The 24,508-nt window shown below is 40.2% G+C and overlaps 1 protein-coding gene across 2 annotated transcripts in view; it reads left to right on the top strand.

The window, feature by feature from the left end:
- The first annotated feature begins 11,221 nt into the window (after positions 1–11,221).
- LEKR1 (leucine, glutamate and lysine rich 1) overlaps positions 11,222–24,508 on the top strand; it is a 54,936-nt gene continuing 41,649 nt past the window's right edge. For both annotated transcript variants that reach the window (XM_026057814.1, XM_026057812.1), the window contains exon 1: positions 11,222–11,509. In XM_026057814.1, the coding sequence (XP_025913599.1) occupies positions 11,295–11,509 (215 nt within the window). In that variant the 5' untranslated portion in view covers positions 11,222–11,294. The remainder of the gene's footprint in view (positions 11,510–24,508) is intronic.

Raw genomic sequence — 24,508 nt, 5'->3', positions numbered from 1 at the left:
ATACAAGTCACTCTCACAATTTTCAGTCTTCTACCTTTCTATCTTCTACCTTTTAAGTACAGTTTTTCTTATTCCCTTCACATTTTCTGCTTCTTAGATTTATTTTTATTTTTATTTTTTTGCTTCTCTTTTGGCATCTTTCTTTCAAATTGCTCTTAACATAAGCAGAACTTGTGCCAGCTGTAGATTGCTCTGCCAAGCTGAGCACATGCTTCAACATGCAGCTAGCTGGCCAGAACAACATGTGTGTCCAGAGGGAGTACTTGAAGCATCGTGATTTCAGCCGCAGAACCAAGAATGCTCACTGCTAGGTGCCATTTTGAGTTGGCTTGCTCCGCTGCGCGCTCAGGAGACTGGGTTGTGCTGTCGAGAACTTACCAAGCAGCTGTCTCAAAGCGAAGGGTGCAGACCGGAGCCCTAATCATTCCACTCTTTCATGCTCTTACCAGGTGGAGCTTCACAAGCTGCTTATCAGTGCTTTGAGCGGTGAGAGCACTGCCTCCAGAACAGCACTCTTCTGGAGGTTGTTTACAGAGAAGGAGAGGGAAAGGGAGGGGAGCGTCTTGCATCAGACCTGGAACAGCCTATTCTACAGACTGTTCTGCTGTCAGAGTCTGTAACAGGGCTTTCTGTCTAGCGCTGGAGGCACAGATGTCATGGCAGAAGTTGACTCAAGTTAACCATTGGCAGCCTGGGCCAGGCAGGTGTTGCCCACTGTGTTTACTACATCTTAAGGGAAGCCTTAATGCAAAGGGAAAGAGGTTTCTTGGTATTTTGTCAATGAATTTATAGATGGGGAGGGGTTTAGATTCCTCAGGATCTGCTCAATTTTGGCTTAGAAAGAAAGTCATATAAGAATTTTACACGGCCCACTTTTCTTTTTATCTTTCTCTTTGATTCCTTCTGCTTCTGTCATACCTCTTTCACACAATACATGTTGCCAGAGGGATGCTAAATAGAGGAAAGCAGGTAAACATCCACAAGTCAGTTATTCAAGTTTTTTTTTATATATATATATATAAAATATATATATATATTTTGGTATTTACAGAGGAACTAATTATTAATGAAGATCTAAATCATGGTTTGTTTTTAGAAAATAAAAAATAGAATTGTGACTTTGGCTATTAACAGCTTGATCACCTCACTGAGCAATGTTTGTCAGTGTTAGTAGTCAGCAGGAGTAAGTTTTCCCTGGAGATTTCAAAGGAAGCTCTGTGCTGGGGTGGTGTTGGTGGAGATTATGGGGAACAGCTGCTGCTGTTTTGGCAGCTCACACAGGAGAACTGGTAACTTCTGGGGCAGGAAATAGCCAAGTCAGTTAATGGCGAAGTCCAAGCCATAGTTTATGGTCTCTTCTGTGACAGTTTTTGGGGAGAGAATTCTGTAGCTCTTAACCTTATTTTAGGGACAGTTATATTCTTCGGGAGGTGATGCTTGCAGATTTGGTGTGCTAGATAGCAGGTGTATCAGTTGATTGGATAAACTGGTTGGTCTGCCCTGCGCTTTCTCATAAGCATATTGTTACAGGACTGTAGAATGAACTTTGCAGAGATCACTGGTTTGTAACGCCTACTCTCTTTCTGTAATGACATGTCTTAAAGTTTCTGTCATCAAATTCAGTCTGAGAAGTATCAGAGAACCCAAGACTGTAAAAAAATAAGTTAGTATTTCCTTTCCTCCAGCATTATGGATGTATATTGTTTGGGAATTCACTTTCTGCCTTTTTTTTCCACTCCCTCAAGAGAAAAGAAGACAATTGTTATGTGATCTTGGTTTCCTTGCTGACTTTTCCACTTAGATCTCTAGATCCATAAGCTCACAAATGAGAGAGTGTTGGTGTGTCATCCTGTTTATCGTCTATAGCCTTGTTGAAGGGATATAGTGGGAAGTCTCTCTCTCTCTTTTTATTTTTATTTTTTATGAGCTTGCTTTCATTACAGGTGCTTCATGAAAAGCTAGTCATCCTGCTTGGGAGCCTGTGCACACACAGAATGCCTAAGGGCAAAAACAAAGTGCCCTGTAGCTGCCATCATCAGCGATGCAAAAGAGAGGTGCAGAGTTCAGGGAGCTACTGCAGGGAAGGGAGGAATGTGAGCCATGATGATGGTGATACCACTTGAGTCTGTCTTCATACTCATACCAAAAAGTATGATATCACCAACTCAAGCAGTAGTGTTTTGGGCAAGGGATAACTAAGAATTTATAGCTTATGAGTGGGTACAAAGGTCTTCTACTAGTTTAATCCTGCCGAAAGCCAGGACTTTTTCTGATGTGACTTTATTCTGTTTATACTAGTACTGGAACCACCTTCTTCATCTGTCCCCCACCTGGAATGCCCTGACCCTACATATATGGCATCTCTGCTTGTCCAGGCACTTTGGATAGAAGGAGGAGTACTGCCAGTTTGAGGTATAAGGGGAAAAAATAAAGAGGGGGTGTTGGATCCACCTTCTCTCCAAATCTTCCACTTTCCCCTGGCTGAAACACAGACAGTGCCGGTGCACTGCACCAGCTCTGGAGAGAGAGACAAAAAAGAGACAAAGGCACGGGGACAGGGCAGGCCTAGAGGACAGCTGACCAGGACACAAAATTAGTTTAATACTAAGTATGATTGTGCCTTATAGTTTTGGTATATACACGTATTGAGAATCACAGCACTACTGTAGTATTAGTATATCGCCCATCACCAGGGAACAACAGAACAGAGAGGATCACAGAAGGGGTTCCGGTGGCTTAGAAAGGAGCAAAATCCAGGTCTGGCAGAGCAGCCGGTCAGACCGTTACTGAACAAAACTGAGCGTGGGGGAACACTGTGTGCATCTGTGACTCGGTGCTGGGCCAGAATATTGGGCAGTTTTCTGTTCAGGCCCAATTATACACACTTTACACAATGTAAATCCTATAAATGCCTAGTAGGGCACAAGAACTGCATTCATCCCTGGTCTTCCAGCCTCCCACCATGCCACTGTCACAAGAATGGGATGTTCCGAGTCCTGCATCATCCTCATATCCCTTTTGCTGAAGAACCACTGGAGTGTTTTTGCCAAATAAGACTTCTGTCGTCACTGCAAACATTCTCCCCATCAGAAAGTAACTGTTGGGAATTCGTCTTTTGTAAGAATGAGACCTGTTAGTGCATAGCTCTCTATTGCTTAACATTCGGAAGACAGCACAAGGTGAAAACTGTAAGCTGTCTATATAACAAAGCGTTATATTTAATTTTATATTTTATTTGGCAAATAAATAACCCTTGCTTAACACAAGTCATAAAATTAATTGGGCACAAGATACCCTATACAGATTAGTAGTTCTCTTACCGTAGGAGCTTAAAAAAATAAGCAGAACAGGAACTTTGAAGCTCTGTTATACATCAGTACAGAATGTTCCATGGTATTTCACTATCCGCAAAACATCACGTACTGGTGTGGCAAATGGTTACTCATTAGATTTGCGACGTGTGCTATAGATGTGAGCACATTATGGTATCTTTAATTTTTCTTCCCTCCTTTGACCCTGGGATTATTTTTCTTAAATAGGCAAATTCTAGTTGTGTGAATTTCTACGAATCTGCCATGTCTGGCGCCCAGGCTAGTTTTGTAGATGTGAAGGGTAGCACAACACGTAATATTTCCAATACTGATGTTGATCCAAATTTAGAAGCAGCAGTATTTCCATGCATGGCCTCCAGATGAGCACTTTAGCATTTGCATGCAGAATGGCAGGAGATCTCAGTCTTACTGTCTTGTACCTTATGAATGTTTCTCGAGACAGTGTTCATGGGTTGCTCCTGTTTTCACTGAGATTTTCAGAACTTAGCTATAGGATTTTTAACATTTTGCTTTTGTTGAGCTCTGGCTATGTGAATATCCTCAGTGGCTGCAATGAGCTTTGGAAATGTTAGAAAATTTCTGGTTATTTTTGGTGTGAGCCCACATTTTACAGCTTAGAAGTGGATAGCTCTCAGTGCCAAACTGGTTAGCCATTGACCTATAGTAGGTTTGGGATAATCTGTTTCCAGATAGTAACAGTAGCCTAGTTTGTCACCGCTGTGTATTGGGGTGTCAGGGGATTTGTGAAAGCAGATTTTCTGAACTCAGATAATCTTACTCCAGTTCTTTGTGTGAAAATTTTGGAGTCACTGGTGGTCACCTAGGGCAGCAAAACATTTTGATCTCTTGTTATACTCATAAAGCTAGGGCTGTGTTCACCATATTCATGAGCTTTTCTGAATCCTCTCTGCAGCCACCATCCAAGTATATGGTTAGGGTTTCGGGGATAACAATCTCTTTGCATCACAAGCAGTTGGTTTGTAGCTAGGAGGAACTTTCCCAATGGTTGCACCTACAGATGCCAAAACTCAGTATTGTCAGGCAAACAAAGATAGGGTTAATGATGGGCGAAATTATCTTCTGTCTGTGCAGGCATCACGTTTTGTTGCAATACACCGTGGTTCAGTTTGCAGGAATTCTCAGCTCTGTCTTGCACTGGAGAACTGCAGTACGCTATCACACATCCTGGAAGAGCTCATGAGTGCCAGTAAGGTCCGTGTGGCATGTTGGACACGTGCTAGATGTCTGCAGGGCTTGTGTTAGTGTGTGCAGTTACTAGCAGTGCAGCATGGTCTTTTATGATTCATTTGTCTGCCTTACAGGCAGAAAAAGTTAGTTAACTGAAATTGGAGTATTATTTCCTGTTGTGACAAACTGATTACTTCAGGGCATGTTCTGAATTAAACTTTCGAGAATGGGACATTCTGTTTTCACTACAAGCCTATTTCTACCATATATATATGTATGTGTGTGTGTATATTCAAAGCAAGTACTGTGATTTTTATTTTGCAATTCGTATTTTATAGAAGTTGAGCAAATAATTATGTATGCACCATGGTTTAGCATGACAACCTGCTAGTTACTTTCTGACTAGATGCTGACTGAAGAATTGACTCACAATAAACTTGGAAAGGAAAAAGAGAAGTGAAGCTTCCTTAGAAATGCTGGTACTCTTCTAAAATTTTTCTTTGAATGCAGAACTAGATCAATTTCCATCAAAAAACTCTTCAGCTTTGCATGTATAGCAGAATACTCCACTTTCTTCCTGGAATATGAATTACGTGGCTCAAGTAACAATTTTGTGTGTGTGTGTGTGTAAAATAGGGATAGTCTAATTCGTTAGGAGGGAGAAAAGTAGCATGAGAGAAATGACAGTAATATCGTGGAGAAGGGGTGAAAGGAGAAGAAAGTAGCGTCAGATAATAAAGTAGAATCAAGTTGGAGATAGAATAAAACAATCAGTATACAAAAATAATTTAACAGCTCCCAGCTGCAGCTTAATGATGTTTTACTTTGGTGGGTTTTAGGTGTTGGGTACTGTTTCAGGTATTGTTTTGCTACAAGTGTGGTTTGGACACATACTGTTTCTAGGTGTTTGGGCAGCCCTTCCTAAAGCAGACGCAGTCCTGGCAGAGCAGGGGTGGGAGGGAGCGAGAGCTGTCCCTGTCCTGTGTGTCTGAGTAGCACCGGGTGATACAAGAAGGATGGTGAATGCTGCAGTTCCCTCTACCTCTCCCTTCCCTGCACAGTAAAAGTAACGTGCAAGGGGCACATCTGTGCTCATGGCTCTAAGTTTAATTTCACTGGCACTAGAAACATATTCAAAGCTTTAAAGAATCTCATTAACTGAGGACTTAGGTTCTGGCTTTTAAGAGTGGTGTCTGTTTATTAGCTTTTCATAACTGACAATTTTGGTATCAGTGATCCATATGCTGGACATTGAAACATCAAGGCACTTCTAAGTGAGTAGGTAGATTTCTCTTCTTTCAACAAGAATTTAGCTCTTTATTTTGTAAGGTTATAATTTTTGCCAGTGGAATCTGAAATATCGGAGGAGTAGCAGTGCCCAAGTCTATGCTCCCTACAGTTATTCAGTCAAGTAGAAATGGTATAAATTCCTATCTTGTCATTTCAGGAGCTTGAAGAGAAGCTTGTTATTCAAAAGGCTAAAAATGGGCCAGACCGGCAAAGTCTTCCTTTCCCTTATGCTTTGCAGATGCTTACGGTATTGAGTCAGACAGATGTAATTCGAGTGACTATCCATCTTGGCTCAGTTCTCCACTTGCCCTTGGTAGCTAAAGAAATCTATGTAACTATGGAATAATGTTAGTTCTTCCAAAAACGAACACAGCTCTGAGTTGAAACTACTCCCACAGATGCTGTAGTGGAACAGCTGCTGGAATGTCATAGCTAGAAATACTACCTTTAGATATGATTTGTTCCCAGTATAGCTCGTGTCCTGCCTCGCTAGCATCTGCTGTAATGTATATCAGAATTGTAGCTAAAAACCTTATGGATCAAATATATTTCTAGCTTAAACACTTTGTCCTCAGTGAATTTGTCTTTGTTTTTCTGTTTATGTTCTTGTCATGCATGCAGTACTGTCGTGCTAACTCAAATAGCAATTTTTTTTTAGTATCTCTTTATGTAGTCTTTTCATGTCTTGTTTGCCCCGAGTTTCCTTGTCTAGGCTGACCAAAAATATAATGCTAAAATACCGTCTGTTTTTTAAATTCCTAATTGATTTTTTTTCTATTCACTGCTTATTCTGATTTCTGAGGGTATACACAGCCCCTTTCTAGTTACAACTCTGATCTCTTCTCTTTCTATTCCTTCCAAACTGTGTTTTTTCCATGAATTTTTCCTGTTTTGCTTTTGAGAAGATGTCAACAGCCTTTTGACCAAATGTGAACCATGAAATATGGAAACCTAAAACATGAATCACTGTGTCTGTAGTACGTACTCTTAAGGTAATTCAGTGATAATACTGTTCCATAAGAAGTAGCTCTGTAAGCAGAGGAACTCATGAAAATTTGTTTCCTACAGATTTGCATCTAATGGTTGATCATTTGGTGTCTAAGATGCAAGCTCTAATGGTATCTTTTCTCCTGGAGAGACCATTTACAAGGCGCTCTCCTATATAGATTGCCTGATATTTAATAAGGACTGTGCTCACACTGCCAAGTTTTCCTCAGTAGGGGACTTGTAAAGTCCTTTTTCCCTGCCTGGTTACCTAACACTTTCAGAAAGTTAAATATTTCTGCCCTCGCTGTCAGATTTGGTTATAACTGGCCAAACATTCTGGTTCACAAATTATTGAAGGATGACAATGGAGAAAGACACACGTAGATAAAGTAATACATAGCACAGTCTCCAGGAGAAGCAATGCTTAAACCCCCCAAACATTCAATTTGCAAGCAATCTTCCAATCTAGTAACATGCTTTCCGGCTCTGACCTTTAAATTGGGGCAGCCATAGGAAGGCTTTGTGTTTATCGTGGCTGAGGGAACTGAGAATCCATGTGCGTCCTGACTGCGTTTCTCTCTAACTGCCTGTGTGCAGTACAGCAACTTCTGAGAACTTGTCCACTCAGCTCACAAACTTCAGGGGATGTTTCATGTGTCAGTGGGGAGAACTCTGGTGGTGGCAGTGAAAATTAAATAATGGAGAAAGTCTCATTTTTCCGAAAGCTATGATTTGGTCACTGTGGACATAAGAGAGCAATCTTGGATTTAGGATGAAAATTCAGATTAGTGAGTCCCTTATTCGTCTCAGTCCAGGCCTTGCTCTTTGAAGCTATTTACTTTCAGCTTGGTCCTCCCCAGTGCACCTCTCGCCTTCCCTCCTCCTTTACGCCGTCAGACTCCAGTTGCCTCTTCTGCGTGGCACTGCTGCTGCACCCTCCTCATTTAGGTTAGAACAGTGTTGCTTGTACCCCAAATCAGGAAAGCAGAAACCCATTTTAGTGGAAAAAACCTTGTTGTCTAGTTTTTAACAAAATCAGTAGAATTTTGTAAATAACATTTACAAAACAAGGACTGTGTAAATAACAGCTCAAGTGTTTGACCTTCTACCATGAAGTATTTCAGTTTTGAAAATGAATGTTTTTTTGATGATTGATTCAGATATACCTTATCAGATGTCAAATACATCTGCAGCCTGTTTGGATTTCATTTTCTTATAGTTCGTTATAATCCTTCACAGAAGAGTATTCTGTGTTTTCAGGTTTGCAACTTCAGTAACAACTAATGAGGAGTTTTTCCAAGATAGAAGTATATATATTTCTCCTTATATTCAAATTTAAAACTTGAGGTCACCTTATCAGTCTTGTTTAAAAAAAAAAAAAAATCAAACCAAACATAGCCATATCAAGAATGGTTTAATGTTATATACTTAATTGAGAAAGGCAACTATAGTTGTTTTTCACACTATTTATGTCATTCTCTGTTTGAAAAAAATTTCTTTTCAAGATGCCAATCCTGTTAGGTGAGTTTTAAAAGTGTTGGGGAAGCAAAGAAATTAGCAGGATCCATTCCAAAATTAATTGCAATCTCACTGATGAATCCTCCCTTCTCATGATGATTCGGACACCAGCTCTTGAATAGTTAATGTTTTAAGTAATGTACTATGCAATAGTTTATAGAACTAGTTTCCTAGGGATATTGAGGGGAGTGGATGGGAAGGAGAATGGGACCATTCCCATTAAGTCCAGGTGGAAATGATTTATTGTTCTACAATTTTATTTTTAAGTTCAGTGACAAAATTGAAAGAGCTAAGTGCATTTTGAAAGTTAAAAGGTTTTAGTGCTTGCATAAAACATTTTCATTTCAGACCCTTGGTTGTTTTTTTTCCTGGTACCCAGTGATATTTCTATGACTGTTTATTTGAAAGACAGAAGTGTTGCTGCAAGAGAGCACAATGTTCTTATTGGGATAAGAGCCCCTCTCCTGCCCTCCTTATAACAGCTCATTTTGTCCTTTTTCAATATAGTAATTTTAGTGCTTTGGAACTTTATGGTATTTATTCTGAATAACAGTTTCATATTTCCAAGCACAGTTTGTAACTGCCAGGAAAAATAAACTTGAATTTTCAGTTCATTCAGAGCAACTGTAACTAGGGTTATTTTATATTGGGGCAAAACTAAGAAATCGGAAAATAAAGTTTGGCCTGGTAGTTCCAGGGCATCCTGAAATATCATTTTTATCAAGCTATATTTAAAGTGCTGAAGGTTATTGAATCATGAAATAATGAATATTTGATAATTTTTTGAAATGCTGTTCTCTTTCATCTAAGCATGATTTCTTTCAAATCATCCCAATGGTTCAAAATACTTTTTTTTTCTGTAACACAAGATATTTATATATTCTTTAACCTAACCTGTTTGCAGTTTTGCAGCTTTTTGGTTTTCATAAATCATTGTTAAAATCCTTAAAACTGTTGATAATTGCAAGAAAGGCAAAAGCATGTTTGAAGCTCGATACACAAACACATTAACTACTCTTTCAGCTGCCACCTGTTTTACATCTTTCATGTCTCCAAGCTTACCCAAAACTTCTTATATTTGTTGCTTTGAGCTTGTCTCTTTAGCTGTATTGTGACTGGCCTCTAATCTAATCTTGAGTCTAACCATCTCCTCTCAAATGTATTTCTGCTGTGATTCAAGAACCTGGCACAGTCTGAGATCTGCACTGATAAGGAGGTGCTTACATGTGCCACGCTGAAGTGTCACACCTTCTCGGGTAGGTCTCACTAGTTTATCTACTCGGTGTCGTTCCTATAATACAAGGCACAGCACATTATGTTGGTATAGGTGCGCTTGAAATAGCGTCATGAAAGGAGCAAAAAAAGGGAGAAATGGAGTTTGAGCTCATCTCCTTTGTCATGTCCTGCAACTCCCCGTCACTGGCGTAGGCTTTTGTCTGATCAGCTTGGGCCAGAGGGCAGACGGAAAAGCCAGTCCGTATGTACTCTCAGGGACGTCTTTCTACAAATCCTGGTACTCCTACTCCATCCCTCCTCTTCTTAGAGCCTTCTGTTGCTTTGATACTTCATCGTACTGTCCTTTGGAAATTTGGTCATCTTCTGCTCAGCTGACTCCCATGGTTAGCTGCTCAGCCTGCAGCATGTTTTGTTCCCCTTCTTTTCATTATTTCTTGTGGTCCAGCTCCCCCCATCTGCCATCTCTTTGTATTATTTAAGTGATATTGTCCAGCTGCATGGCTTCAAATATCATCCCTATCCTGCTTGAACGTCCAGTTTCAAAACGGCCGAGTAGTGCATGTAGCCAGTCATGATTATTGCTTTCTTACGGTCTTCCCTCCTTTCATTTCCTAGGAAATGAGACAGAAAGCTGAAGACCATGAACTCTTAGAACAATTATTTGGTTTTTAAAGTTTGTATACTGCCTGGCTTGATAAGACCCAACCCAGGATGCAGCCCCTTTGGGTACTAGTAATATATTAGTTAATAAGAATAACATGACGTAGTGTCTTCCAAAAAGGACTTACTGTTGAATAGAAGTATGTATCTTTATAAATATTCTTTTAAATGACAAGTAATGTTATGTAAGTGAGGCCCAGTTTTACTAAATAGATCTGTTTCTTGTGCATCGAGGTTCAGTTCTGCATCACTGGTAAACCAAGCAATTTTTTTCTGGAAGTGAAAGGGATTAAAATACACAGGAATAACTGATATACTGAGCAGTGTGTACGTGTCAAAGCTAGAGCACATCTATCTATTCCTTTTTATTAAGCTTTGCTCAAATATTTGATCACTTAAATGTATTTCTCAATTTAAGAAATGGTCTTTTGGTTAGATGTACATTATGTACACTGTATTTTTTTTATTTTTATTTTTTTGAATCTGTGATGAATACTTCATACCTAGCAAACTGGTTATATTTTCCACAGCCCTCAAGTGCCATATACACTACATGACAATAATTATTCCCTTACTCATTTGAATTATTTTTGTGAAGATTGCTGGATCACATCACTCTATTCACTTTCCACTTTTCAGCTTGCCTATTTAATTGGATATGAGTTATCAGAAACATAGTAAATTACATTTTTGTTGGCTCAAGCAATCAGATATTCATTAAGGAAATAATTTTGTAAAACACAGAACAATTCTTTTTATTTTAAATTAATATATAAAGCATAATTCAGAGGGTTTTTAATTTTTTTTAATTTTTTTTAGAGTTCCAGTGGGAGTTCCTATGTAGTAAACTGCATAGCTGATATCTTGTGAGGTTTCCTGTGAACAGAAGTGCTGTTATAGCTTGATTTCATTTTTCTAATGTAGAATTTTGTGTTTATTGCTTGATAAAGTAATGTTGTCTTCTGATCCTAAGTGCTGCACAGCAGTAAACTATTTAAGCTAGTCAGAATTATTATTATGTAGAGTCATTCAGTCTTTTATTTTTGTTCAACTTGTTTCTTACATGCATTTATCTTTTTCTAGATGTCCCGGGATGAGACAGTGTGTAAATACTGTGGAGTCAGCTATTTGATACTTCATGAATTTAAGGTGATGGAAGAAAAGGTAAAAGCAATGGAAAAGGAGATTAAATTTTATGAAGGAAGTATAGAACGGGAAAAAGGACTTCAAGAAGAATTGCAGACTCTTTGCCAAGACCTTGAACACAGTCGAGCTGACAGTCAGTCAAAAACGGAAAGGTCAGAGTATATTACTTAGTCTGATATTATTCTCCTGTTTATGTACTAGTTAGTCTCATTCCAAAGAAGTTAAAAAACAAATAAGCTTTGTCTGTCTTTTGTCAAGTGTAACATATATACCATAATACTTAAATCATATTTTGAAGTATTGTCTAGAAGCAAATCTTGAATTTGTGAACAGTTTAGTTATAGTCAATGTATTTAACAAAAAAACTAGAAGGTATTTCAGAGGTATTTCCACCTTTCCTCCCCCCTCCCTCCCCCCCCAAAGGGGAAATGATCAAGTATTTCATCTTACAAATATTTTTATTACAGAATGATAATTATTTAAATGAAACTTCAGAGTGTTAGGATTTTCACAGTTCTGAAGTTTGTGCTGTGCTCACAATGATGCAGTAATATGATGAAGAAATATCAGAACTCTTGCACTGAGAAGCCTATACTTCGCAATCTGAAAGGATAATATATAGTACTAAAATAGTTATGAAAATCTCGGGCACTGCTTATGGCTTTGTTCCTCAGAAACAGGGGCTTGCAAATACTTACTGATGGGTATGTGCAAGTCCCAGCTAAAAGAGGAATTTTGTGCTCTTAAGAACTGCAGTATATATGGCTCTGAGGACTATTGATTTAGGGCTCTTTCCGCTAATACTTACAGGCAAGCCCGCTTTTGTCTTCTGCTTGTTTGTCACCACATGATAACTTTAAACGTAGGACACGAGGTCATACTTCCAAAATATCTGTCCTTTGCATGGGCCTATAGCATAGCTTTGGCTCCCAAAACTGCCGATTGCTGCACCAAATATAAAAGTTCATTTGGGGGAAGACATGAAAAGCAAAGCATAACAGGAGAGTTTCATAGCCTTTTTCTTCTCTCTGCCTTGCTTTCATCATTTCTAATACTTCTCCTGTTCACTGGGTTTACAGTATAGGTAATGAAGGTAGATATACCCAAACTAGCTTTAAAATACACGGCTAAGTACTGTGAGTGGTGTTGTTGAGGCAGTCTGAACATCAGCGTGGTGGCGAAACCTCGCGGTTGACTTAAGTTTTGTGCCACCACAATTAGAACGCCATCAGTCTAAACCCCAAGCTTCAGGTGAGCATGATAGTTTTGATTTGGCCATCCTTGGAGGTTATTTATGCTGTATAAAGAACTTGGACTGATATGGAACTTGCTATAATCAATATGAACATGTTATGACATTGTTAGCATTTTGGGTCTTTTTTTTTTTTTTTGTCTTATTTGTTGCTGTAGAGTTTCTGGACCAATATCTCTAGTTCCTAATTAACCTTCTGTTGCTTTTATGCCATTGTATGATGCCATGACAATTTAACAGATTTCATAACAAAACATTTTATCTTTTCTACTGTTTTCTACTGTGAAAGAAATACAAGTGTTTGGGCTTCTTCTAGTCCTTAGGTTCTGAAGAACTGCTCTTCCGTTTTTCCTCTTGTATTCTTCTACTATCTATAATCAGGTTTAACATGAATACTCTGTTTTTTTTCTGTATCCTAATTTTCTATCCTCTTACTTTGAAATCTATTGCTATATTCCACTCATTATTTACAGTGGGACTATAATCTGAATGTTAATATTTACATTTATAAAGTAAGTATATTTAATTACCCACTATAAAAATGCAATTGCTTGAGTTGACTAATGAAAGAATAATGTGGTATAAGCAGTGGAATCAGAAGCTTCTTGGCAATTCCTCACTCATCAGCATCAAATGGTTTGTCAGAAGCTCTTTTTAGGAATGAGATTGTAATTTTAAATATCAGGTCAGTCATCATTTTGCTTCTAAAGACTCCTAATTGTGGTGTTTCTTGCATAATTGACCCATAGGCATTAGCAACTGATTTAAACTGATAATATTTAGCATTTTTGGACGTTAAGGTGCTCTCTCAAAGGATTGGAGTTGAATGTGTTGGAAATGCTAAAGAAGAAACATGTATAGATTGTCTATAGATGCAGCACTTTATAATCCATTTAAATTTTTTTGTGAATCACTTAAATACTGTAAGAATTTAACATAACTACTATTGGCAATAGACTTTTGTTTGGTAATATTTTTAATAAAACTTCACTTTAAAACACAGAAGTTCTCACAAAGTTGAACAAAACCCTTATGTATACAATGGATCACCCTACTCATACACAATATACTCATACCGTATATTGCAATTTTTTTTTCATTTTGAGCTTTGCGTGTGAACTGACCCCCCCTGCCCCCCAACTTGTCAATGTTTTCTGTGGTTTAGCAGTCTGTTTTTGAAGAGTGCATTTGCTCCACGTTACTTCGGTGGCTCTGGGTGGCAATTAGAGGGGCAGTGTTCACTGTGTTAGCACGTTCTTCTTGTTGAGAATCATTTGCCAGAGGTAGACTAAAACTTCCATTTAGCTGACTCTTTGTAGCAAAGCTCAAACAGTTAATGAAAACTTTATCTCTGCGTTTTTTCCCCTAAGGCTTGGCTTGATTTAAAACCTGCTGAAATCAAATGGAATACTTTCAGTAGGCTTTCACTGAGGCTGTAAATCAACTGTTGTGCCTTGCTAAGTAACCTGTCTAAATATTCCCCCTCTGCTCTTTACTGTCCTGGGCCTCTCCTGTTACCTAGTGCCTTTGGCATAAACTAACTAATCAACATACTGTCTTGCTCCTGGTTCTTGCATGGTTGGCAAATGATTCCTCCCAAACTGCAAGTTTTTATCAGCAGCCAAATGTGCCTTTTTTCATCTTCGGAAGGCTGCGAAATTTAATCTTTCTTGTTAGATGAGTCTATTTCATTTTTATATTCCCTTAAGGTTAGACTATTGCTATTGTTTGTACCTGTGGTTAACCCTGAAAGCCACCTGGGAGCTTCAGCGTGCGTGGAAATCAGCTGCTTACCCCGTGAGACTTTGTCAAAGCCGCGGGAGCTGACCGTCGTGCAGTAGACTATACTGATGCAATTTAGCTATTCAAGTCTTATTCTTATGTTGGACGCTGTATTTTGTGGGAAGATACTTATTCCATGTTAAAATCACTTCCATTCCGTAACAGGCCCATGAGAGCTGTTCCTGAAGAGGTGTTGCGCTACGGCAGACTTGACGCAGCAACGCCAGGCAGTTTACCGGGTGACTAAGGCAGGCGCTGCAGGCGGGACCGCGCTAGGCTCTGAAGCCAGAACTGCTGGATTTTCTTTTATAAGATACTAGTTATCATCAGCCAGAGCAAGGATTTAGGCTTAGTTTAGCTGAAACGCTGTCGTCTCCTTTATTTGACTGACTGAGCGTTTGTGGTCCGTTGCCAATGTAAGGTGTTAGTAATAGGCACTTTGTTGTGCGCTTGCTCCTCTCCTTCGTTGGAGGTGCCAGTGTAAGCACCGTTAGCTGCCTCTCCGTGTGGGACTCCCGCAAATTCCTGGGGTCCCTGGCGCTCAGTTCGTTAGCAGATTTTCTCTGGAAGTGCCTTTTGAAAACTTGTGGTGCCGAAGGAGGTGTATGTTATATGTGCAGTCTAAACTATGACAATTCTCATAACTTCTGAAATAAGAATTTTAACATACCTTTAAAAGGCATCTTTAAGTCTATGGTAGTACTGAGTAACGTGAGTGTGACAAGAAGCAAAAATTTGTGTGAAGTATCCCTAAAGAGGTATATAGACACCACTTACTGAGACGTGTGTCACAGAGGCCTTTAAAATATAATCCTGAAAACTTTTACAAAATCTATCAGAAGGAGTTATGTGTTAGTGACTACCGTGAGACTTATGCTCCTGAGTAATGTGTGTAGATGTTAGAAATTTTATCCATAAATAATAAAATCTTAAAAGTAATGTAGACCTCACATTTTAACTTGTGGGAACCCTATTTTTCCGTATTTGTGGGTTTGGGGTTTTTTGCATTTTCTTGAGTTCTACACCTTGAGTTTGTTAGTTCCCTACTACATTGAGAAAATTTAATACCATAGAAAATGCATTGCTGTTGAATTTGCCTAAAATAAATTTTCTTTTTTACAACATGATTGATTGTTTAAGAAAGCAACAGCAGCTACGTGACTTAGTGAAGTCTAAACTTGTAGTAGTATATGTCTGTTGAATGTTTAGTGATAAAGTGGAGTTGAGTTAGTGTCAAAGTTGCTAAGAGCCAAAACTGGATGAAATGAACAATGAAATGAAGAACTGACCTCTAAGCTCTTACAAGCTCCTCATGTTAGATGCTTGTGTATGAAAATAATCAACCTTACCAAGGTACTTTGCATCTGTTTATATATGTTTAAAATCATTTCCATGGGGGTATACTGCTGATTGAAGCAACCTAACCTAGTATGCTACACGCATTTTTTTTTTTCCCCACACTAATAAATACTCTTTTAACCTAAAGATAGTGGGTGTTTTGCCATTAATTATAGTTTGATATGGGTGGCAGATATTTAGCTAGCAGCATTCTTTAGGGGCACTGTGATCTAATATGTCCTATGGAGTAAACACTTTTTATTGCGTTAAACTAATATGACCAGATGCCATCTCTCTGTAACAGAAGATAAAGAGTCAGATAAACAGTGAATAACTTCAGAATGCAAAAACTGACTATACTAGATACGAGTATTTCTTTTTTGTGTTTAATTCTGTCTGTCATAGCCTGTCATCAGACTGGACCACTTTTGGAAAAATATGTAATTTTTAAAATGATTTTCTTTCTGACTCTTCTAGCTCTGAACTTTACTTGTCTTTTTATAAAATCTCTTTGATTAGGTGATCCAGAAAGCTCTATTTATAATGGCTCGTTTGGTCCAGCTACTGATTCTGATTCCTTGGGACCCTGAGAAGATATTTGTATAGATTGAGCAATATCTTTGTACTATGTACTGGTGATCTTTACCAGATGTCTGACATAAGAATTTTGGGAACATGGTTCGAAGTACAGTTTATTCCACCAATATAAAACAAGTCATAAATATACATCTTCCTGACTAGGAGCCCATATCATTTTTCACATTTTTTGTCTGTCTGAGAAGCAAAGATGGAAGCTTCAGCACTGAAGAATATCACACAAACTTTCCCCTTTACTAGGTAGGAAAATACTTTTCCACATTAGAAATATTGCAAATCTTATGGCTTGTTTTCTTTGGAATCCGTGTGCTTGGTCAGGGCAGTAGTCAAGCCTTAGAAAAAGTCTATACCATGGTACATGGTACGGATACATGAAAGTTTATCATAAACTATTTGCTATTGTCCTTATATTTAAGTTAGCAGGATATGTGGTTTTTCTGAAGAAAAATGTCAATACATTGTATTATGCAGTCTCTGAGATGGCTTGAACAAATTTTGTATATAATAGCAACAGTAAGGTGTTTCAGGTGGAGTACACGGAAAGGGTACGGCATGGATTAAAGGTTGCGATTGTATCTAGCCAGATTTGGACAGACGAGAACGTGCTGGACGCTGGTCTTCCCAATAAACGAACAGGAAAACGAAAGGGGGCAGGATGTCAAACCTCATAAAAAGCAAAGCTAGTCAGGTATTTTTTTACCTGGGCTCCGTTTCGCTAAACGGTGGGGGTTGGACCTTGGAATATTGCATGTTTGTACTTATCCGGTATTTGGAAGGGTGTTTAGTTTAAAATAAAGTTCTTGCTCCCCTATGAGAGGCAATCATGTAAACAACTTTACTTGATAATTATTGAAAATGTCTTTATTTTATAAATCTTCTTTTGTATATAAGCATATGCATTGTTATGTTTCAAACAAGTAAGTGTTGTTTTCCAGGAGATGCTATTTTTTGTTTGTTTTTGAAAGGACAACGTTAAGACTTCTGTTTTCTGTCCTTGATTTTAAGAATAATTTGTGGTTAAATTATATCCTTTTATACACGAGCATTCTTAGAATGAGCGTAACGGAAACCGTGGTTTGGGAAGCAGGGTGAGCCCTGCTCACAGGCAGTGTGAGCCGTGTTATGCAGGCAGTCAACGCAGCAGTTCCTCGTGAGCCTGGATAACTTTGCTTCTGGTTGTTCTTTACAATTTTGAGATAGCAATTTGATTCTGATCCTTGGAAAATCATGAGCTCACCTAAATCATGGCAAACTTTATAACAATCTTTATACTTGCCTTTTTAGTAAAATACACGTAGCTAGGAAAAATTATTTCATTAGTTGCCAGTGCGTGAGTTGTTTCCTGGACTTTAAGGCTGGGAGGATGGATAAAGCTGCTCAGAATGTCAGAATATAAAGCAATTTGTTTATTAAAGCCAGAAAAAGCACAAAGATTTTGTGGTCCGTATTCACTGAGGTTAACGCAGGCAGGTTATAGTTCTTGCAGCTCAGGGCAAATGCGCATCCGCAGCTCTGCGCTTCTGAAGAAGCTTTCGGCATGGTTCTGGCGCGGTTCTGGCGCGCTGTGCGGCACACGCGCCCCGGGCTCTGGGGGGGCCGTGCGCTCCGCAGCCCCGCTGCCCGGCGGTTTGCCTCTGCCACGGGGCGCTGCAGCTTGGGACTGAGAGGAAAGAGAGACGCGGGTCTGGAGCACTGCTGCGACGTCCTAGTTCAGCGCGAGCCCTTCGAGAGGTCTCGCTAGCCCCCAGCCAGCCACGCTGAGCTGTGGTCTGCATCTCGAGCTGCGTTCCAGCAAACCTACTTGCTATTTAAAGATATTGCTGTGGATTATTAATATAACTAAACTGTGTTTTGATTACATCTGTACTACAACTTAAACATTTGTATCTTTTTGAAGATTCATGTTTAAATCCAATCGGTCCGTTAAAAAATGTTTAGAGTTTTCTTTGCCTTTGTAGACTATCTAGCCAGATAAATTGTTGTAATATCTTTCTATCTTAATTTAGCTAATGGAGTTTAGAAAGGTGTTCACATGGCTAAACATCTTAACACTGTAGATCACTGTATTAAAATTATCCCCTGCGGACTATTCTTTTTGCCTTGCGCCTTCAAATTTTTCATTTTTTATGTAGTACTTCTAGCTGTTGATACCTCTTAGAGAAACTTGGTTATGGGGTTTTTTCAGCACTAATAGCAGCAGGAAAGGCATAACCGCCTTTCCACCCGCTTACCTTCCCTGCAAAAAAAACTCAGCATATTGTTTAAGTTTGGGTCTTCATTAGACAAGTCTTTTGTTTTATGGCCCTTGGTAATATTGGAGTTTGTCTTTTGAAGTTTGTTGCTTTGGAGATTGAACTATTCCACTGAAGATTCATTTGCTCCAGGTGTTCTATACAGTCCTAATAAAATGTTCTTATGCTTGTTTCTTTTAAAATCCTGAGAATCTCAGGTCTACTTCAGCTATAAACAGACCTTCCTCAAGGAGTTTATGCTTTATAGAGGACTTTCCAATACTTCCAGGTTTTGCCTTTATCCTTAATGTTTTCTTTTTATCAGTGTTCTCCAGTCATTAAGTAATCTAAGTGCAGTGGATATGTACTTGCTTCTTTTTTTTGTTCGTTAGAAATCTAATGTTTGCAGTGTCGTTGTGGAGTGATGGGAAGGAATTTAATCAGAAGATTGTCACTAATTAAGAAATGTCAGAATTAGATGAACTATTCCTATTTTTAAGCTAAGAACAAGGTATGAAAGATCTGTTTAAAATATCAGTGATGTTTCCAGATGCAAATAAGCAGCTATGTAAGAAATGAATAATTTAAAGAAGTTTCAGATATTTAGGGTATGCTTTAGGGTATGCACTCAGTTCTTCTTAGCACATACTGTCGTATGTGGACGACTTGGGAGACTTGCTCATCTTTTCACTCTTTTAGAAAGCATGACTAATTAACAAAACGTTATAACCACTGCAGCATCGTAATGTATTTTCAGAATGATACTGGTATATCATTCAATACCTAAAAAGAAATCCATTCATAAGGTAGTAAATGAGTGTTCTTCGTTACAGTACAGAAGGTCTGTGCGAGTCTCGGGTGAGTTCTCTAAGGAGCTGATTCAAAGAGACAAACACAGTAACCCGGTAAGAGGTGTCACACGGATGTGGAGTCCAGTGAGGCCGTGTGTTTTGCACCGATCATTTCCCAGCATGTGGAAATGTGGTATTTTTTTCCTCATTGGGGAATGAGCACATACTAAGTCTTAAAATTTTTCTGGCTTTTTGTGTGTTGAATTCTACTTTACTCTGCAACTTGAGCTGTCTGAAAGAAGTGCACAGGGGATGCATACTAACTTATCTTTTAAAAGGGATGAAACATGCTGAAATGAAAATGAGCAAGCAACTTGAATTGGCTTTGAGCAGGTCCTAGAGTTTCATGAAGCCGAAAATACTGTAGTGAAAGAGTTTTTTCCATTGACCATATTCTCCAGCTTTCTCCGTGCAGACTCTTTCTGCTGACTTCAGGTAACTATGGATGCAATTGCTCATTTGGCTAAAATGGGTCCTACTGGGACACTTAAAGGGGCTGTATACTATATAGTGTGCAAAGATATGGATATTGTTTTAGATCTGTGAAAATGCAACATCTTGTATTTGAGCAAATGTGGTAGTTGCTCTTGTCATTACTTTAGGACAATGAGTATGTTTGTTTGCTGGCAAGAATCCCTTCTGGCTACTTCTTTATTTTCTCATGCTATTCTTGTCACTGTCAGCACTAGCTGTTAACATTATAATTCATCTCCCGCACTGTGCAGACTTCCTCCTATATTCACGAAGAATGTATTCTGGCTGCAAAGATAGGACGTTAATTTTCACAGTTCATGTGAAATATAGGACTGAGGATGAGATCACTATGTTCTCACAGTTCTGTTTTAATTCCAATGTTTAATGATCCGTTGAACTTCTTTCCTTTGTGTTAAATATCACCCAAATACAATGTCTATTTTGCTCCTTTTTATGATGATGACAGTGGACGGAGTGCAACTGTCTTGACTTGTCCACCTGTTCTTTTATGTGTGAATGACCAGAAGACATCGATAATCTCCTTTTGCCTTATGCAGATGCAATTCTGTGATAACTGCATTGTATCAAATCTTTAGAACGGCAAGAGAAAGAAAATGTGTCTGTGCTTACTTGCCAGTTTCTTTTTCAAACCAAAAGATCTTCATGTACTGCCCATGCTGGAATGAATAAGAATAGCAAATTAGCATCCAGTTTTCCATGGATCCAAAAGTTTTGATTTGTTATTGTTTGACAATTGCTGCATTTTGTTCCTCGAGGTATAGTTAACACAATATATTATCTACAAAAGAAGATCTGGATTTACATGACACTTAAGATGTTAGCCAGCCGTTTCTCTATTAGTCAGAGGTACCCGTCTGATTCTGCTCCCCAATGCAGTCAAAAAGATTTTAGTGTCTTCCCTCCGTCCCTCCAAAAGAATTGTGCAGGTAGCTATGGATAAATTTTCTTACCAAGGTATCTCTGAAAAAAAAATTTTTTTTAAATCAGTTCTATCAGTTTTTCGGTGATCACAATTAAGCCCAAACAACTTACTTTTTAACTACTAGGTGATCAGTTATGATTTTGACAGAGCTCTACAAATCCAAGTTTCTTTATCAGGACCGATATTTTTAAAGTTCGCATTATGCTGCAAATGCATTATAGATGATCCATCTGATAACAATAATTAATGCTCATTAATATTAGGGCTTTTTTTAACTGTAAATTATTATCATTTTCTTTTGCTTTTTAAATTTGAAGCAAACTCTGATGTAATGCTTCCACCACCCTCTAGCTTTGTAAAATATTTGTGGATTCAAATGTTATTTACTGGCTCATTGTCAGCAGTAAATAAACAAAGTCATTTGCATTATACTAACAGACGTTTAAAGCTTAGCAAGGGACTAGTTTTTAAAAGTTACAGATCATTGTAGTTTTACTTTCATGGATAGAGGAAACTATTAGAATGACTATCTAAAGCTAATAGCAAAAAAAACTTGTAATGTGAAATGGCAATAATATACTATATGATATTGGTTTTGTGCATGTAACACAGGCATATAATCAGATTTAATTGTCTGTTGTTGCTGTATGGTTCCAATCATTTCATTAGAATTGTGGGAACAGCTCCTGAGTTGCTGAAAGACCAGTATCTCAAGTGTGTTTCTTTGCATTATTATAGCTGTATTTGGAAGATAAGCAAGTCAGATTGCGTACGATAGGGCAGACGTTCGAAGGAGGCAACCGAAAGCAGAGAGCAGTGCTTTAAACCCGCCAGCTGTCCTTGCTGGGCCTGCGAGCGGAGGCGGAAGGTTGGGTGTGTGTGAAGGAGCCGGCGGGTGGGCGCGCGGGTGCCCGGCGGCTGCCGAGGCCCCGCCGCCTCTGCCGGGGCCGCTGTTCCCTCCAGCACGCGGGTACGAAGCAACTGATGCAAACGCAGCTGTTCAGTGACTTTCACTAAATTAATGCTGATGTGAATCGTGGCGGTACTGGAGGCCCCGGTTACAGAGATCGAGGCTCACGTGTGCTAGGCGCTATATAAAACAGTACCACAGGCGGGTTTTCCGGATGTATCTTATACTCTGCAGCTGCTCTGTTTATGCCCTTCCATCATCCTGATGTGGGATGGTGCTTTGAAATCTTTCCTGAACGGCGATGGGAAGAGGTGGGTCCTCTGCTAGACCCGTGGCATATTCGGCTCCTCGGGGCCCCCGTGGGGTGACCCTGGTTCCGCAGAGCCGTCGCAAGGACAGTGCAAGGCAGGTAGCTGCCCCGGCGCCGCGCTGGGACGGGCTGGCGATGGGGAGATGAGCCCGGAGCCTGCATCTTCGCAGGGGCTCGGGCGCTCTGCCGAGAGAGACGCAGGCTTTGCCTCCTGCGGCGGCGCGGGGGATTTGTAGGCCTGCGCAGGGTTTCGGCACGGCTGGCTGGGGGCATATGGGCACCCAGGAGGGCTTCAGGGAGACGGCGCGAATTCGGGGCTCTCTTGGGAGTGCTGGAGCAGCTACAGTCCAAACCACCAAACTTGATTTAAATCTATATTCTACACAGCAAATTCAAAGTATAGTGATTCTTAAGGTTTTAGGTGTTTAACAAATTTGACATATGAGCGAGTACTTTCTTACCCTGTAGAACATAGTGATCTAAGAGCATACAAAGTACTAATAAATTTATAAAAATGTATAGTTGGGTTTTTTTGGTGTGTCTTTTTACTTTGGGAGAACTTATTGAAACTGCCATTACTCTTAGGGAGCGAAAGTGTATTTGCTGCTTAGTGTAAACAGAAGGAAAGAGCCAGAAATATGAACTTTAGCAGAGGTAATCATATTTTCACTGTTGATAAAAATAACTGCATTATATGTTAGTACAGTTGACCCCTGCTGTGTAGCAAAATGTGATGGATGTTTGTGAACCCATGGGAAAGCATCTCAAGTAAACCTTGAATGTACCAGAACCATGTGGGACACTGCTTGGCGCTCTTTAGCGCAGTCTGTGTCCTCTGTCTTCTGACCCTTATTATGATTTTCTTGTTCAGCAGTCTTGAATTCCTGTGGCAGGGTGACCGTTTTAAAGAAACAGAGAATGGTAAAAGCTTTTGAATGTATTGTTTAATATTTAAATAATAGTTGCTTTTTTTCTGAATGCTTTCAGGATACTGAGACACACTAAAGCATCATGGAAAATCTCTAAAGAAAATTGTTTTCCCATCGTTTTCCTTTATAACAATTTTTCTAGTAAAACATAACCTTCTATTTCTTTGTAGTTATTCATTTCTTTATTGCCGCTTCTGTCCCTGATGCGGTAATCGCCTCTTGTGCCGTAGTTGTTATCGAAGCGCATTTTCGCGTACCGCAGAATGTCGCGCAGCGGGTTGTTGCGCGGTGCTGGGGAGGCCCCAGCCCGGCCGGCGGCGCGGGGGCTCGGAGGGTGCTGCCGTGCGCGCCGGGTTTGCCCTTCCGCAGCCCGCGGCGTGCCGCTGGCGAGCACGTCGGCTGACCCCGTGCTCCTAGTGCCAGCCGGGGGAGAGGCTGTCTTGGTGGGAACTTGGCCTTATTGTAAAATGACATTTTTCACACGCTTGAAGGAAGCTTAAAGCAATTAAAACGGAGAGGGCACACTAAGGTCGTTCAGCTAGTCATTCGTCTGCAACTAGTTTGCTGAAACTTTTATGTGCCTGTAAATAAATATCACCTTTAATAGACGTTAAGCTTTTTTTTTAAATGTTTAAAACTAAAAAGAAATGTAATGATTCTGAAGAAGCCGCGTGTCGCTGTCAGCGATGCACCCGCACAGCCACCCTTAGCAGGAGTCTCCGCAGGCTTCCCTGGGGCTGGCGGGAACGCGCCCAGCTGCAGGCCGCGGTGTGCCGGTGCGGGAACGAGCCGCGCCGTCTGCCGCACGGCCGCTCCGGCTGCAGAGCAAGGCGGCGAGAGCCCGGGAAATCCCACGGGTGGGGAAAGTTCCCCGGACCGGTACCCCGCACCGTCGGAGGGGCGGCTGGCTTCGTCCCATGTCTTCCGGGCAGGACGGGCGGCGGAGCCGGCGAGGAGGGCGCCTCTGCCCGCAGCCGCCCCGGCGCCCGCGTGGCCCACGCGCGGCAAGAGCGGCCGCCTGGGGAGCAGGACTGCTCGGGCTGGCCGGGGCAGGGTGTTTCTTCCCACCCCAGGCCTGTTGGGCATCCTGTTGTGAATGCTCCGCTCTCGGATGTAACCATGAGCGCGCATCATCTGCTTCTGTTCGCTTTGTGGCCTGCCACAGATACTCTGCTTTTATGGTGTTACAGTCTCATTTAAATAAGCATAATTGAAGCATAGGTGTGACAAACGTTAATTTGCATTTTTAATAGGAGGGAGGATGCACAGTGTATTCGTGAGTCCTGATAACTGCGCACTGCTTTCCCACTCCCAGATTCATGATCTTTTTTTTTGTTTTTGGTTTTTTTTTGGTGCCAGATTTAATATAAAATGCTCAGAATAGCCCCCTGCACTGCAATTTAAAGCTGTTTCAGTGGAGCATGCTCCTTTCCTAGCGGGATGTCGGGGGACACCGGCATTGCTGAGGCTCCGGCCAGCCGCCGAGCCCTGGCAGCAGCCCGCTACCCTGCTGCCGTTCGTCAAGAGGCTCAGG

Source organism: Apteryx rowi, unplaced genomic scaffold (genome assembly GCF_003343035.1).
Source record: "Apteryx rowi isolate R43461 unplaced genomic scaffold, aptRow1 scaffold_140, whole genome shotgun sequence".
NCBI lineage: Eukaryota > Metazoa > Chordata > Aves > Apterygiformes > Apterygidae > Apteryx > Apteryx rowi.
Note: the sequence above shows the minus strand (reverse complement) of the source record. Positions and strands in the feature narration are given on the sequence as shown.